Genomic DNA, 14,704 nt, shown 5'->3' on the forward strand with positions numbered 1-14,704 from the left:
GAGAGTGGGGGTAGAATCCATACTTTCCATATGTCTCAAGTAATACCATGAGGGGTTCTTTTTATCTGTTTTTTTGTTTGTTTTTTCTATGTCGCCAGTTTCTCTAGTACCCAATCTTGTTTATACATGTTATAATGAAACCCCAGGAAAATCATCACATATCATTTCTCAAGGGCCAAGATTCCTAGCCTTTATGCCTTCTTTCGACCTTACAAATTCTTCTTACATTTCCTTTATATTTAAAACCTATGTAAATTCAGGGAAAAAATATATGTGTCTTCAGGGGTTTTAGATGTAGTTGTCAGGAAAAATAGAAACACATCTGCTCTGAGAGTAGGAATTCTCATAATATGGATCTACCTTACCTCCATGAGTGGAAGAAAAAATTTTAAATTATGAATTTTATTTAGGATAACTTGAAAAACCTGGTGGTCCAACTAAAGAAATACTCTAAGGATGAATATAAATGTTTGCATTTAATTTTATATATTTATAATTTGTATATACTTATACATATATAATTATATAGATATAATTATATATCTAAAAATATATATAATATACTTATATGTATATACACACCATGTATACATGTATATATATATACATATATACGTGTGTGTCCTCTGTATACACACACACACACACACACACTGTAAATACACTTCCAGTGACTATTTTATTAAAAAAAAAAATAGGAGGAGACAAACAGAAATTCTAGTCATTTGCAGTATCTATTAGCTTTCAATTTTGCTCTCTTGTCCAGAGTGTTTGATGCAAAAATACATCTTTCTGGGCTTTTTGAAAATTTTAGTGTCTTTATTTTAGGTTTATGATCTTGGAAGCTCTGAAATTTCTTTATACAATTGATTACACACTGTTTAATATTTCTTTTGTCTTCCACTGGAATATCACCTTTTTTTTTTCTTAGTTTCTCTTTCAGCACAGAATCTAATCTTTATCATTTCTTCTTCTCCTGATGTTTTACCTTTTGCTTCCATATTTTCTGCTTCATTGCATCTAATAAAGCAGCTATTTGAGGTCAATAAAGCCATTTTCTCATCTTGAAAGAGGAATTCCCATTGTTCTCTTGGTCCTATATATCCAAATGCACCAGAAGTCCATCTGAATTGATACCAACATATTTTCCATAGCCAGATTTCAACACAATTCAGGAATCAGGCAGGATGACAGCTGTAAACTGCTCTGGAAGACTAGCCATCATAAACTTCTTTATGTGGCGCTCCCAGTGTAAAAAGTCCACTGTCAAGGCATGTATATAGGTCCTTTTATCCATTTCAATTGCTATCATCCCTGAAATGTCACCAAAGTTTGTTGTGACCCACAAGATTACAACAATATCAAGTTGAGTATCTTCATCTCTTTTCTCATCTTCTCTTTACTCTTTTTCTTCTTACTCTTAGCCTTGTTCCCCTTGAATGGAAGTTTTATGGAATTCACATAGGAGTATTCAGCCTTGGTTCTGGTGATACTCTGTGTGAAGAATTAAGAGCTGACTAAAGGTAAAATACCTCTATTGGAGTCAAAACAGGCAAAGGAAGCCCCAACATGAAGAAAGAGTTCAGATTCCCTGAAAGTGCATGCAATAACAGGAGTAGATATGTCCCTCCTGAGTCCCTGGTGTCTCTCCATCCTGCATTTAATGACATTTTTAAAAGTCTCCTTAGTTTTCAAAATTGCTTTCTAAAGCTCTTTTCACTTTCCTTTTATAAGACTCTGTTGCAGGAGACCCTGGGGGGCTCAGTTGTTTAAGCATCTGATTCTTGATTGCAGCTCAGGTCTTGATATCAGGACCATGAGTTCAAGCCCTTAAAAATGAAAAAAATAACAAAAAACTAAATAAAATAAAATAAAATAAAATAAAATAAAATAAAATAAAATAAAAAATAAAACCTTGTCTCAAAACAATATTTTGTTGGTAACATTTGAGTTACTAAAGATTGGTGGTTATTCAACCAGAATTGCCATTATTCTTATGAACCATATCCTACAACATTTCTAATTCAGACAATCAAATAAAGGCCAATATAACCCATATCCAGTGCCATCCTTCATCCTTCATGAATCATCAGGGAAGGAAGGAAGTTCTTTGATGAATCTCTGGTGCCATGACTCAAGATTGGAAAACTTTCCCAGAATACATCTTAAATTATATTTATGTCATGTTACGGAGGTATTTTAATTTGCCAGATAAGTAAGAAGTTCACAGTTGGTGATAGGAGCATGCGTGTGTATGTGTGTGTGTGTGTGTATGTGTGTGTGTCTTAATGTTAGAAAAGTTGTATTTAAAAGAGAAATGGGGGTAGTTCCATGCAATGCTAGAAAATAATGTATTCAGAAATTTAGGATCTTAGGACTAGTTAAATAAGTTATTTAATTTAAAATGAACAGTATCTAGTGCCTGTACCTTAACATCACTCCTATTTTACACATTCTGCTAGAAGACCACAATTTAAGTAGGCTATAATTTTTCGCTAGAAGCAAGGTTGCAATTCTTCACATGAACATTAGTGAAAGTTTACCTTAGGAGTAGCCTAGAAATAAGATAGTTGACTAATGGAAATAAGCACCTTCAATATTGTTAGGTAATCCCAAATTAGATTCTGAAGTAAGTATAGCAATTCAGTTTCCAAAATAACATATACATTTCCTCTGATTGATATCTAGGGCTACCTACCTGGATCAACAGCCTTCAATTTTGGTCAATATGATGGGCATAAAATAGTATATCACTTTCTAAAAAAAATGTATTTCTCTACTTCCTATTGAGATTGAGCATTTTTCATATATGTATAAACTATTTCAGTTTTCATGTAATTTCCCCTTTTCCATGATTTTCCAATTTTTCTATTAGATTGACCTTTAATTATTTGTCATTTATTTGAATATATTGTATTAGAGTTATTAAGTGATCACTTTTATTAATATATGTTAAAATTGTGTAATCTTCCTACTTTGAATATTAATTATTTTTCTAAGATTTTTAATGCATCCAAATTTATTCATGTTTTCCTTAGTTTTTTTCTTAATTTTTCTCTTTACCCTTTTTTTGATCTCCAGTCATAACACATTTTCCTATACTTTAAAAAAAATTGGAGCTTTGTTTCTAAATTACCTTTCTAATTTAGTTACAGATTATTTTTATATCCGGTTTGAACCTGAGGTTTTAGAAATAATAATAGTTTCCTATTTTTGAATAATAGGTTACCATAAATTTAGCAGCTTAAGATACTACCCATTTATTATTGCACAGTTTTGAAAGTCAAAAGTCTGAGTGGACATTACTGGGTGCTCTACATAATACCTCACAAATTTAAGATCTGGGTCTTCACTGGAATAGCCTCTTATTTGGAGGTTTTGGGAAAGAATGTACTTTAAAGCTCCTTTATGTTATATGGCAGAATTCAAAACAATCTGTTGTAGGAATAGGTCTTAATTTTTGCAGTGAGTGTCAACTAGGATCATTCTTAGGTTTCAGGTCCTTTCCAGATGACCTCCTCCATCTTTAAACCAGCAATGAAATCTCTCTTCCTCTCTTTCTCTCTCCTAATATTCTTACAGTTAGATTTCTCTTACTTTCTTTTTTAAATTTCCACCTGAGAAACTGCTGCTTTTAAAGGACTTGCCTGATTAAGCTTGGCCCACCTGGATATCTACTGATCATGTGGTCATTTGATTAGTAACTGTAATTACTTCTGGAAATTCAATTGGAAAGTAAAACTCCGCTCATTTATTTCAATTATTTCTATGATAAAATATATTTTATCATGTAGTATATCCTAATCATCAATTTAGTAATAAAAAGTAGAGATCATGGGGCCATCTTAGAATTCTGCTTGCCACAGAGGTGTTCTGTGAGATGGTTTTGGTACCCAGTTATTTGAGATTTCCTTTATGTCTTTTGTTTGAATCTTCTCCTTAGAGAGCTGAGAGAGAAAGAGACACTCAGGTCACATGCTTCTGAAAATCATTAAAATTGCATTAAAATAATCTTTTAAGTTCTGTATTTTTACTTTGTAATATAGTCAAGAATATAATAAATTTTTTGCACATAGTTTTTATCCCAGTTATAAAAACTTCATATATATATATATATAAATTACTTTTAATGTATTTAACTTAATAATTGACAAAGAATTATAAGATATATATTCTATCCTTCTGTTGAAGAGACTTAGTTCACTTTTCATGAATATGCATGCCATGTTGAATTTGAGACAGTAACTTAATTATGACCATGTTGATAGGATAGGAAAAAGAACAGATGTATATGTATATTTAGCATTTTCAGAAATTAAAGTTCTGCAGGAAGCATTAACTTTTTCTCATTTTTAATTCTAACAAATGTAGCTAAGTAGATTTTTGTAATGGACTCACATACCTTCTGGAGTTCCTTAAATTACTGTTTTGGTTTTACACATAGTGAACATAGCATGTAAGGGTGACCTTGGGAGAATTGCCCTGACCATCTAGTCACAAATCTTGGTTTAATAGAAATAATTGAAATAAATGAGCTGCGTTTTCCTTTCCAATTGAATTATATGGCTTTTCAATTGAAAGTTGAGAATATATGTATATATATTTCTTTGTTCTCAAGGCTACTCTTTCTGCAGAGCTGAGCCCAAGAGATCAAGAAGTCAACATAATAATTTCAAATGTAAATCAGTGAAATCTATCAAGATAAAATGTCTTGCTTAAAATTTCATTGACCTGAGTCTTAAATCGAGAAGAAGTGTCTGATCCTTCTTTTGTGACATCATGCTAGCTCACCAAGTCATCCAAGTTTATAATGTGGTTATATTACACAAATTATTTGAGAGTTATAAATCATGTGTTAAATTGTAGGATACAGAATGAGTAAATATTTGAGACAGAAAAATGTCATGTTAAGAAAAATCATGCACTTGTCGGAACCTGATTTCTCTTTTATGTGAATGGAAAATAGTCTATCTGTGCCTAAGTTCTAATTCTTATTTCAGCCTTTTCTTTAGGCATTTAATCCAAATTCAGTTCAATTTAAATGGAATATGACAGTGACACAACTATACCTTTTCTATTTTAGGCTTTCCTTTTCATAGATTTGATTTTTTTGTATCTTTGACATTTCAAGCAATGGGACGTTTAATATACTTTATTCATGAAATCACTGCAAACGTAATCCAATCTTTGTTGGAAAAAGATGTTATCTTTTCTTCTGAAGCACCTGGGCACTTGGCTTTTCTTTGGTTTCTCTGGGAGGAGATGATGTCACCTTTAGGGTGTCGCATCAACCTTTACTCTCTAACTCCATTCATCCTGCAAGTTTCCCACCCTACGATTATCCTCACCTTTACAATCTTGTCTCTTAAATATGATCATAAATCAGGCTTCTCATTACTTTTTCTGCTGCTTCAGTCAGCACTGGAAGTGAGCATTTTGGCTTAACAATATTGAAAAGCCACTAAAAATACTATGCTGGTGTGTGTCAACATACAATTAGCCCCCTTGGAGCCTGAGCTAAATTCCTACCCAACTAAAAAGGGACAGACTAGGAGGGGCTGATGGATGCTGAGATTCAAGAGCTGCTGTAACCACATCCACCAGTTAGTTATTGATTTGTCCTGCTAGAATAGTTTAACGGAGGATTGTACACTCACCTCAGTGAATGTGAAAGTGGTGTAAAAAGTAGTTTGGGAACTAGAAGCTGGCAGGCTCTGTAAGGCTGTTATGATAGAGTTGTAAGGGATAAAAAAAAATAAGAATTAGAACTGGGGCACCCAGGTGGCTTAGTGGTTGAGTGTCTGCCTTTGGCTCAGGGCATGATCCTGCCATCCCAGAATCCAGTCCTGCATCAGGCTCCCCACAGGGAGCCTGCTTCTCCCTCTGCCTGTGTCTCTGCCTCTCTCTCTCTCTGTATCTCTCATGAATAAATAAATAAAATCTTTAAAAAATAAAGAATTAGACCTGAGAATGGAAAAGATTGTTTTTAGAGAAAAGGTAAGCAAAGTCTAGTACTAGTAGATTAAATAGATGAGAGGAATTAGGGAGACAGAAAAGCAAAAGACAACTATGCTGTTCTGTTCTTCTGTGACCATTACCAAATAGGAAACTCTGAAATAAATTTGTTTTTGGAGAGGAGAATGTAAATTTGACCTAAGGTAATATCAATTAAGAGACATGATGGTGTGAAAGAAAATCATATTAACCTCTAATCACTTTAGGAAAAATACTGTTGGTGTTTTATAAGCTGTATGAGACATACAAACAAAATTGAATATTAAATGATACTTTTTTTTTAAGAGGGTAGACTCATTTTTTGGGGGGATTTTATTTATTTATTCATGAGAAACACAGAGAGGAGAGAGAGGCAGAGACACAGGCAGAGGGAGCAGCAGGCTCCATGCAGGGAGCCCAACATGGGACTCGATCCCTGGTCTCCAGGTCACGCCCAGGCCGAAGGCAGGCACTAAACCGCTCAGCCACCCGGGCTTCCCTTAAATGATACTTTAAAAGAACATATATAATTTTGATTCTTTTACAATAAAATATGTGTTCATCAACATCTTGAGAACTAAGGAAAAGATGACAAGATTTTTTAAAAATGGAGAAGTTCCTGCATGATTGCCGTGACTCACTCAATTCCAGCCACATAGGCTTCCTTGATCTTCTTTGTTTACATCATGGTTGCTCTTACCACAGGTCCTTTGCACTGACTTTTCCCTATACTTGGCTTATTCTCCCACATAGCTATGTTTAACACCCTCACTGTCTATAAGTTTGTGCCCAAGTGAACCTTCTTGAAGATGTCTCACTGTCTTTTTAAAATTGCAGCCTGTCCTTCTAATATTGAGCTCTCAATCCTACTCTATCTTAATGTCTTTTTTGAATAGTACTTGACGCCCTCTGATCTACAACTTAACTGATTAATTATGTTTATTGGTCATTGTTTGCCTGGTCTGGTAGGAGTCAAACTTCATTCTTTGAGGATTTTTGTGTTTTGGAAGTGAATATTAAGTTGCTTTAAGCAAATGGTAAACACTACGTATATATAGTGGAGGTACTTGAGGCAGTGAGGTTTTCAACAGTTTCTCTGGGAACATTTGGCAGGACCAGACTTGAAACCCTGTTTGCAAGTTCTCTGCAATATTGAGATATTGCCTGGAGGATCAGTGGTGAGTATACTGAGATTTTCTTAAAGGGGAATGATATCCTGTACTTATAAAATCTCAGTTTGGTTTGGTAGCAATATTTGTTTTTTATGCTATAGAAGTAGAAAAGTAATTGTACATTTTTTGAGTCATAAACATCATAAACATAATCCAAAGTCTTTAGTTACTTCACTGATTTGAGTTGTGAGATATTCTGACAGAAATATCTACTGAGCATCTGGAATTTTAACCTAGAGCTCAGTACGGATTTTATACCAAGAAAAGTTATTTATATTTCTATCACTGTTTGGAAAACTGACACATTCAAGAACGCATCCTTTCATTTCTTTAAACATTCACATTTATCCAATAGATATCTATTAAGTGTCTACATGTTGTAGGCACTGGGCTATACCCTGAGGTTACGTTGGACAAACATGACTATGATCCGTATCACCAGTGATTTAACAGATAAAGAGTTATTAGGTTAATAGTCACAAAAAACTAATTTAAAATTACAGGTGTGACAGGTGCTTTGGGGAGACACATTTTTATGAGGAAAATAGTAAATATAGCTAATTTTTGATGCATAACTTTAAAAATTACGTATTTTAGGTATTTTGATACAGATGATCACTATGTAATTAGAAATCTGGTTTAATACCTAAATCCCAAGATAACATTTTGTGTGTGAGTCTCTGTGTGTCCTGGTGTGTGTTCATGCATTTATGTGTGAAACCTCCAGTCCTTGATTCTTGATCTCATCCAGTCTTCTCTTTCCTGTTAAATCATCCTTTTGCTGTGAAAAGCAAAAGTAATACAGAAACTGCTCTTTCCTTATTGACAGAATACAAAATTGGATGTATCATTTGCTTTTATTTTTAGCTAATTCTAAAACAAATCCTTTTCCATAATATCCAAAGTCGTTTTTTGTTTTATTTTGTTTCATGTAACTTATCCTGCTTCATAAGTACCCTATAGGGACATGAACTCGCGTAATTGCAGAACATCATTTTCAGAATGTAATACAGGGAGCTTTTGTAAGATTAGGGTAAATTATTCTTCAGTCATCAATATATATATATATAGGTAAGCAACACAGTAATTTTCGTAACCATTTACATTTTTTTCTCTATATGTTTCTGTCTACTTCTCTATGTACTATTATCACCATTATTAATGCTGTCCTTTTTGTCTTCTATGCAAACCTCTTTACTAAAATAGTTAAATTAATCCAATAATTTAGCATGGGTAATGAAGAGAAAATTCAATCTCCATTACTCTAAGATGAGAAACTTATATTCATAATTTTAAATATATTGTATATTCCATTTTGACAGGACAATAAATCACATTATAAAATCTGTTTTTAGATGAGGAATAACTTGACATAGAGGATAAAAAGCATCCATGTTTTTGCCACTTATTTTTGTCCTTCTACTGTGATATTTCTTTTACTGGTAGCAGAATGCTCACTGTTAATTCAGATTTCATCATTAGTTTGAAAGGAAAGATTAAAGTATGGTTGGATCATATATTTAAGCTATGTGAAATAAGATGTATACCAGGAGTAGAATTAATAAGCCATATTTAAGAAAATAAAATATATTTACTAATTATCTTCTAGTTCCTTAAAAAAAGTTAAAATTTTCCAACTGAAAAGTTGATACGAATATGTTTGTGGTACCAAAAAAAAAAAAGTTAACTTTCTCTAAAATTCAGGAAATGTGTTAGTTTTTTAAATCGCAGAAAGTTGAATTGTAAAGTAAATGAGATCCACCCCTTCCTCCCTGAATTATTAACTGCCAGTTCCCCCTATGACTTTAAATAATATATTTGGTCGTTGTGGAAGTGCTTGATTATATAAGCAATAAAATAGTCTTCAACTTAAAAGCTTGATTTTCTTTCTAAACTAAACCAAGCAAAATAAAATAAAATACTGTTCTTAATTCTCTTATAAATAAATACATTAAAGTCCTATCATGATTTTAGGCAGAGTTCAGATGAAAGGTATAGCCATAATTTGGTCAGATTTTTTTTTTAATTATGATTTATTTATGATAGTCACACACACAGAGAGAGGCAGAGACACAGGCAGAGGGAGAAGCAGGCTCCATGCACCAGGGGCCCGACGTGGGATTCAATCCCGGGTCTCCAGGATCGCGCCCTGGGCCAAAGGCAGGCGCTAAACCACTGCACCACCCAGGGATCCCCTAGGACTGTATTTTCAAGACCAAAGAACTTCAGATAAAGAGTTGAGCTCTGAGCCTCTTGTCCAGAAATGCAATGCCAAAACTCAGAATTGTGCACTTTCTCCCATAATCCATGAAATTTAGAGAAAATATGGTATATATTTTTCCTAGTATATAGCTTTTTTCCTGATCTAGCTACTTATAAGTGAATTTGGAGGGATGGGATGTTTTCAAAGTGTGTGCATTATAGTTAAATGAAATTCTTACTTAATTCAGAAACATCTTTTCTATAGGTCTTTATGGATGTAAAATTTTAAATAAAAGAGAATATAATTTATGACAGAATCTATAAGAAATAGTACACAGGTTCAGGATTATGTAGGACAGGGCAATGTATACAACAAATGGTTTAAGAACAGTATTAGAAGGATAACTTATTAATTTGCTGCTGATATTAAGTCCTGTCTACCAACCAGTGACAGTTTGTTTATGTAGGAGGAAATCCCAGAAAGATGTGAGAGGAGTAGAGAAAGCAGGATAAGTGACAGGGAAGTGTGAAAAATCAGTAAAGGATCAGTGAGGAGTAGATATAGTATTGTGGGCAATAAGGACTTAATCTGACCGAGGTCCTCTAAGAAAAAAAAAAAAATATGTGGAATAAGTCTCAAAATTGTGTTCCTCCCGGTTCTACTTCCACAAAGGATGTGGAAAGCTGGTAAGACTTTCTGTCCTCACAACAAGAAAAAGCTGGATAAAAATCATAAGTTTTCCTCAGCTTATTGTAAAACAGAGGTTTCAGGGCAAGCAAGTAGCTTGAACACTTTGGAAAAACTAGCTCCTCCAAAGAGAAATGGAACACCAACACGGGATCACCCTAGCAGAGCATGAGCCAAGTGAACAACAAGCACTGCCTGATTGGAACAAAATAATGTGACTACAGTACTTTAAAAGGTTCTAAACATTGAGTGTGGGCTAGGGGGAGAGAATAGAATCCCTCTGAGCTTTCAACACAAAAGGAGATAGGCTGCATTTGCATGTTGTCTTCATACATCTCTACTGGCTACTTAGGACAATAGTTAGGGGTGAGGTAGGCACTGAAGAAAACCTTCCTCAATGGTAAGACCCGAAGGACAAAACTTGCTGACATTGAAGGAAGAAAAATGGCCTAGAAGAACAATTATACTCTATAGTACAAACATTTAAGCTACTAGAGAAAGGCAGCAATCTCAGTGAGCACATGTGAAGGTCCTATGTGGCTAGAGGAGAGGAACTAAAGACAAAACAAAATCCAAAAAAATAAAAAAAATAAAAAGTTTGCTGCTGGCTGAGGACAGGAAATCATAGAGATTCCTTACTTCTGAAGAAAAGATAAGAAATCCTCTCCTGCATAAGAACTGCCAAGAAAGGCAGAGTTTGGCTTCCATGAGAGTTAAGAGTAGCATCACCATGGAAGCCACACTTCCTTGAGGCCCAACCTAGATTCTGCTGGCATGGTAATAAACATTGAGTGAAAAGCAGCCACAGTCTGACATCGGGAGAGGGACACATACATGGAACTTCCCTCTGAGAGGGACCAGGAAACAGGGAGGTTTGAAACTTAACCATGGAAGAGCAGCATTGAAGAAAATCCCTGCAGCAACCAAGCTGCAATCCTAACCAGAGGTAATGCTGGGAAAACTTGAAGTGGGTGGATAGAAGTTAACAGTATAAACAACAAATCTCAAAACCAGCACAACCCTGGAGGAGGTTGAATCAAAAGCCAAACTAAAAATGTAGCACAGGAACAAGTATTTTCATTTTCAGGCACAAATGCTATATAACTCGGTCTTGTTTTTTACATGATGACCAGAATTTAATAAGAAATTTGAGACAAACGCAAAAGCAGGATAATAAATAACACACTGTCAGGAGACAGAACAATAAACATAAACTTAACCAGATGTTGGCACTATGAGATAAGGGTGCTAGAATAATAATGCTTGGTATGTAAAGATGTCTAGTGTAAAAGAGGGATGGTCCTCCATAAATACCAGGGGTGAAATGGAAAGGACAAGAAAGAGTCAATGGAAACTCTAACAACAATAATAATGACAATGGACAGAAAGACAGAATGGCTTCAGAAGGCTTGTTAGACTTGAAACAACCTAGGAAATGACACAAAATAAAAACAGTAACAACCACTAAACCCAGAACATTCCAAAGCTCTTAGATGATATCAAACTGCAATTGGAATCCTACGAGAACCTGGAGGGTATTGCACTAAGTGAAATAAGCCAGACCCAGAAAGACAAATTTTGCATGAATTTACTTATATTTAGGGTTTAAATAGTTGGACTCCTAGGAACACTGAGCCTGATGGTAGTTGCTAGCAGTTTGGGGATAAAGGAAAATGGGGAGATGTTTATTTAATGTGACAAAATTTCAATTATGAAAGATGAATAATAGGTCTGGAAATCTAATGTACAGCATGGTGACTACAGTAAACAATACTATACTGCATACTTGAAATTTAGTAAGAGGGTAGATATGAAGTGTTTTCGCCAAAAAAAAAAAAAAAAAGTTACGTAAGATGATGGAAATATCAGCTAGTTTGTTGATTGGGATGATCATTTCACAATGTCTACATATACAAAAATATCAAGTTGCACATCTTAAGTATATATAATTTCCATTTGTCAACTATACCCCAATAAAGTTGAAAAAAATTGAAGTCAGAAGGAAAAAATTACACAGAGAGAAATAGGGATTAGAATTACAATATCTTTTTCTTTTCAAAAACCAGGGAAGCCAAAAGACAATGGAGTTATATCTTAAAAGTCCCTGGTGTGGTGGGGGTAGTTCAACCCATAAAAATCTCCTCTTAGGAATGAAGACAAAATGAAGTTCTTGCTGAGAAATTCTTTTGGAGAAGTGTTTGGCAATATCTAACAAAACTACGTATGCATCTTTTGATAGTCTAGGACTGAAAAGGTAAGTAAATGTATTATATTTTGAATACTGAGAGCCACTATCAGAAGAATTACAAACAAGGAAAGGGAGGAAGGAAAATTGAATGAAGCTTGAGGAGTTGAACTGGAATTGGAGCTATCGGTATGAACCGTGGTGTTGAGTATAGATACAGAGATAGTAAGTATAGATGACTTGTGCTTACAAATGTGTATTTCCTAGACCTGAAATTTTGCTGAAAAACTTAGAAACAAAGGTTAGAAGCAATAGCACCTAGTAACATTGTGCACATCTAGTTCCCAGATAGTTGTTTCTTAACACTATTGTTTTGGATAAAATTCACCAGGGCCCTTCAGTGAAATAACTGTCAATAGAAATTCACTTTTGGAGCACCTGGATGGCTCAGTCGCTTAAGCCTCTGACTATTGATTTCGGCTCAGGTCATGATTTCAGAGTAGTGAGATCCAGACTCGGGTTGGGCTCAATGCTGGCTTGGGGCCTGCTTAAGATTTCTCTCTCTCCCCCTCCTCTCACTCATTCTCTTTCTTTCAAGAAAAGTAAAAGGAAAAAAAGAAAATTCCACTAGTTTAAAAAGTACATTTTTTTCAAGTTGCTTGAAGGATATACGTTTTGATGTATAAATAATGATTTCTTTATAAATGGACTGATAACAGACATAAACAGAAAGTATTTACAAAGAAGAGAGCATATTAAGTAATATTGTGTCCATTTATTTATTTTGTAAATGTATATGCTCAAGCTGGAAGTAGCATTTTACAACATATCTAATACATTAAATTTTTGTCACAAACTTCTTAGCATCTTTTCTTCAAACAATCTGAAATTACCATGCATTGTAAAATTCATCTTGTAGAAAAAAATTAGGCAAAACTGATCATTTGAAAATAATATGAAATGAACCCTCCAGTAGAAATATATATGGAACATATACTTGGTTTTATTATTTTCTAGACTGAACAGTCTGTTCCAAAATGAAACCCAAAACACATAACCTGCATCTTTTCAGGGCCACCACATTTAGGAAAACCTTTCTCTTTTGGAAATTTATTACCATCCTTCATTTGCACAAAAATGACTACAGTTGATTATCATAGAGGGAACCACCAAAAATGCTAATATTTATCCACACACTTTCAAAAACATAATAGATTCAAAGGTTTGATTTTTGTATTTAAGTTTAGAGAAATTTAGCTATAATTTTTAATCTAAAATTTTTCAAACCTAAAACTCCTGAATAATGGGAATTTAAAAAAAATGTCTTTCTATTCTTGGTTTTGCGTAACAAATATATTTTGTAATAAAACATTTTAGCATACTTTTTAGGTCATATCTCTACAAGCTAGAGAACTTATTTCTAAGAAAAATGTAGTCAGTGATTCAGGTCTTAAATTTAAAACGAATGTCTTTATTTTTTCCTGGATTCACATGAATTTTATGAACATATAGTTGGTGGAAATTAATCATAAGGTGATTGAGCCAGAACATAAATTGACATGGCATTCAAAGAGTGTGTATGCATGCTTAGGCTGGCTACCTTGCACATAGTAGGTAATTTTATGTCCTTGAGTCTCATGGATTCTGGACACTTGAATATTAAAAAGGGATCCTTCTTTTTTCTATATTTTGCTGTCATGAAAGAATATCATATATGGTATGAGAAACTTTCTTTTGACAAAACCAACTGGGAGTTACCAGAGTATTAAATTATAAAACTAGATGAGAGAGGAAATTCGAATATGCATTCAGGTTCACATCAGAGGATGGTGTAACAGAATATATATTAGGGACCACAGAGGCGGTCTGCATAGAAGCAGGGATGAGTATTAATAGATAATGTACTATTTGTAACTGAAACTACAGTTTTCTCGTACCTGAACGAGATTTTGTGATGATAGCTATCTTTCTTAAGCCCCCTTTTCTGGTAATATTCTCAGTAGTTCTCCCAAGGGGCTGTCTTTTTGTGCAATGTAACCCTAGCCCTAGTTGACCGAGACACATAAAAGTCCTTAGAACATGTGACACCTGTCCCAGTAGTTCCTATGGGGTCTTCATCACTGGCATTCCTGTAGCTGTTCTGTGGTGTCTCATTAAGATTAAAATAATTTCTTACCTTTTCTTGGGTTTCTTTCTACCTGAGTCAGTTAGCTTTTGCTGCTGTTAAGCACCACAAAATCTGCTGTCTTAAGACAGCATTTTATGATTGCATGAGAGTCCATGAGTCGCCTGGGCAAGTCTGCTGATTTAACGGTAGGTAGGCACACTGATGTTGGCTGGACTTGCTTCTACATCTTTGTAGTTACATACCGGACCAGCTAATGCCTAGACTAGGACAACTTCTGGTGGATGCCTCTTCTGTCACCATATTGTTTCTGTACCTACAGAAAGCTAGTCCAGGCT

At 34.4% G+C, this 14,704-nt stretch overlaps 1 protein-coding gene across 1 annotated transcript in view; it reads right to left on the bottom strand.

Moving 5' to 3' along the window:
- Positions 1 to 721: 721 nt before the first annotated feature.
- Positions 722 to 14,704, bottom strand: part of LOC112934850 (protein FRG1) — a 46,372-nt gene continuing 32,389 nt past the window's right edge. Inside the window, 7 exon segments of the mRNA XM_072764942.1 lie at positions 722 to 925; positions 927 to 1,102; positions 1,105 to 1,217; positions 1,219 to 1,273; positions 1,276 to 1,383; positions 1,386 to 1,494; positions 5,658 to 5,722. Of these exon segments, the coding sequence (XP_072621043.1) occupies positions 722 to 925; positions 927 to 1,102; positions 1,105 to 1,217; positions 1,219 to 1,273; positions 1,276 to 1,383; positions 1,386 to 1,494; positions 5,658 to 5,722 (830 nt within the window).

This window comes from Vulpes vulpes, chromosome 7, assembly GCF_048418805.1.
Source record: "Vulpes vulpes isolate BD-2025 chromosome 7, VulVul3, whole genome shotgun sequence".
Lineage (NCBI taxonomy): Eukaryota > Metazoa > Chordata > Mammalia > Carnivora > Canidae > Vulpes > Vulpes vulpes.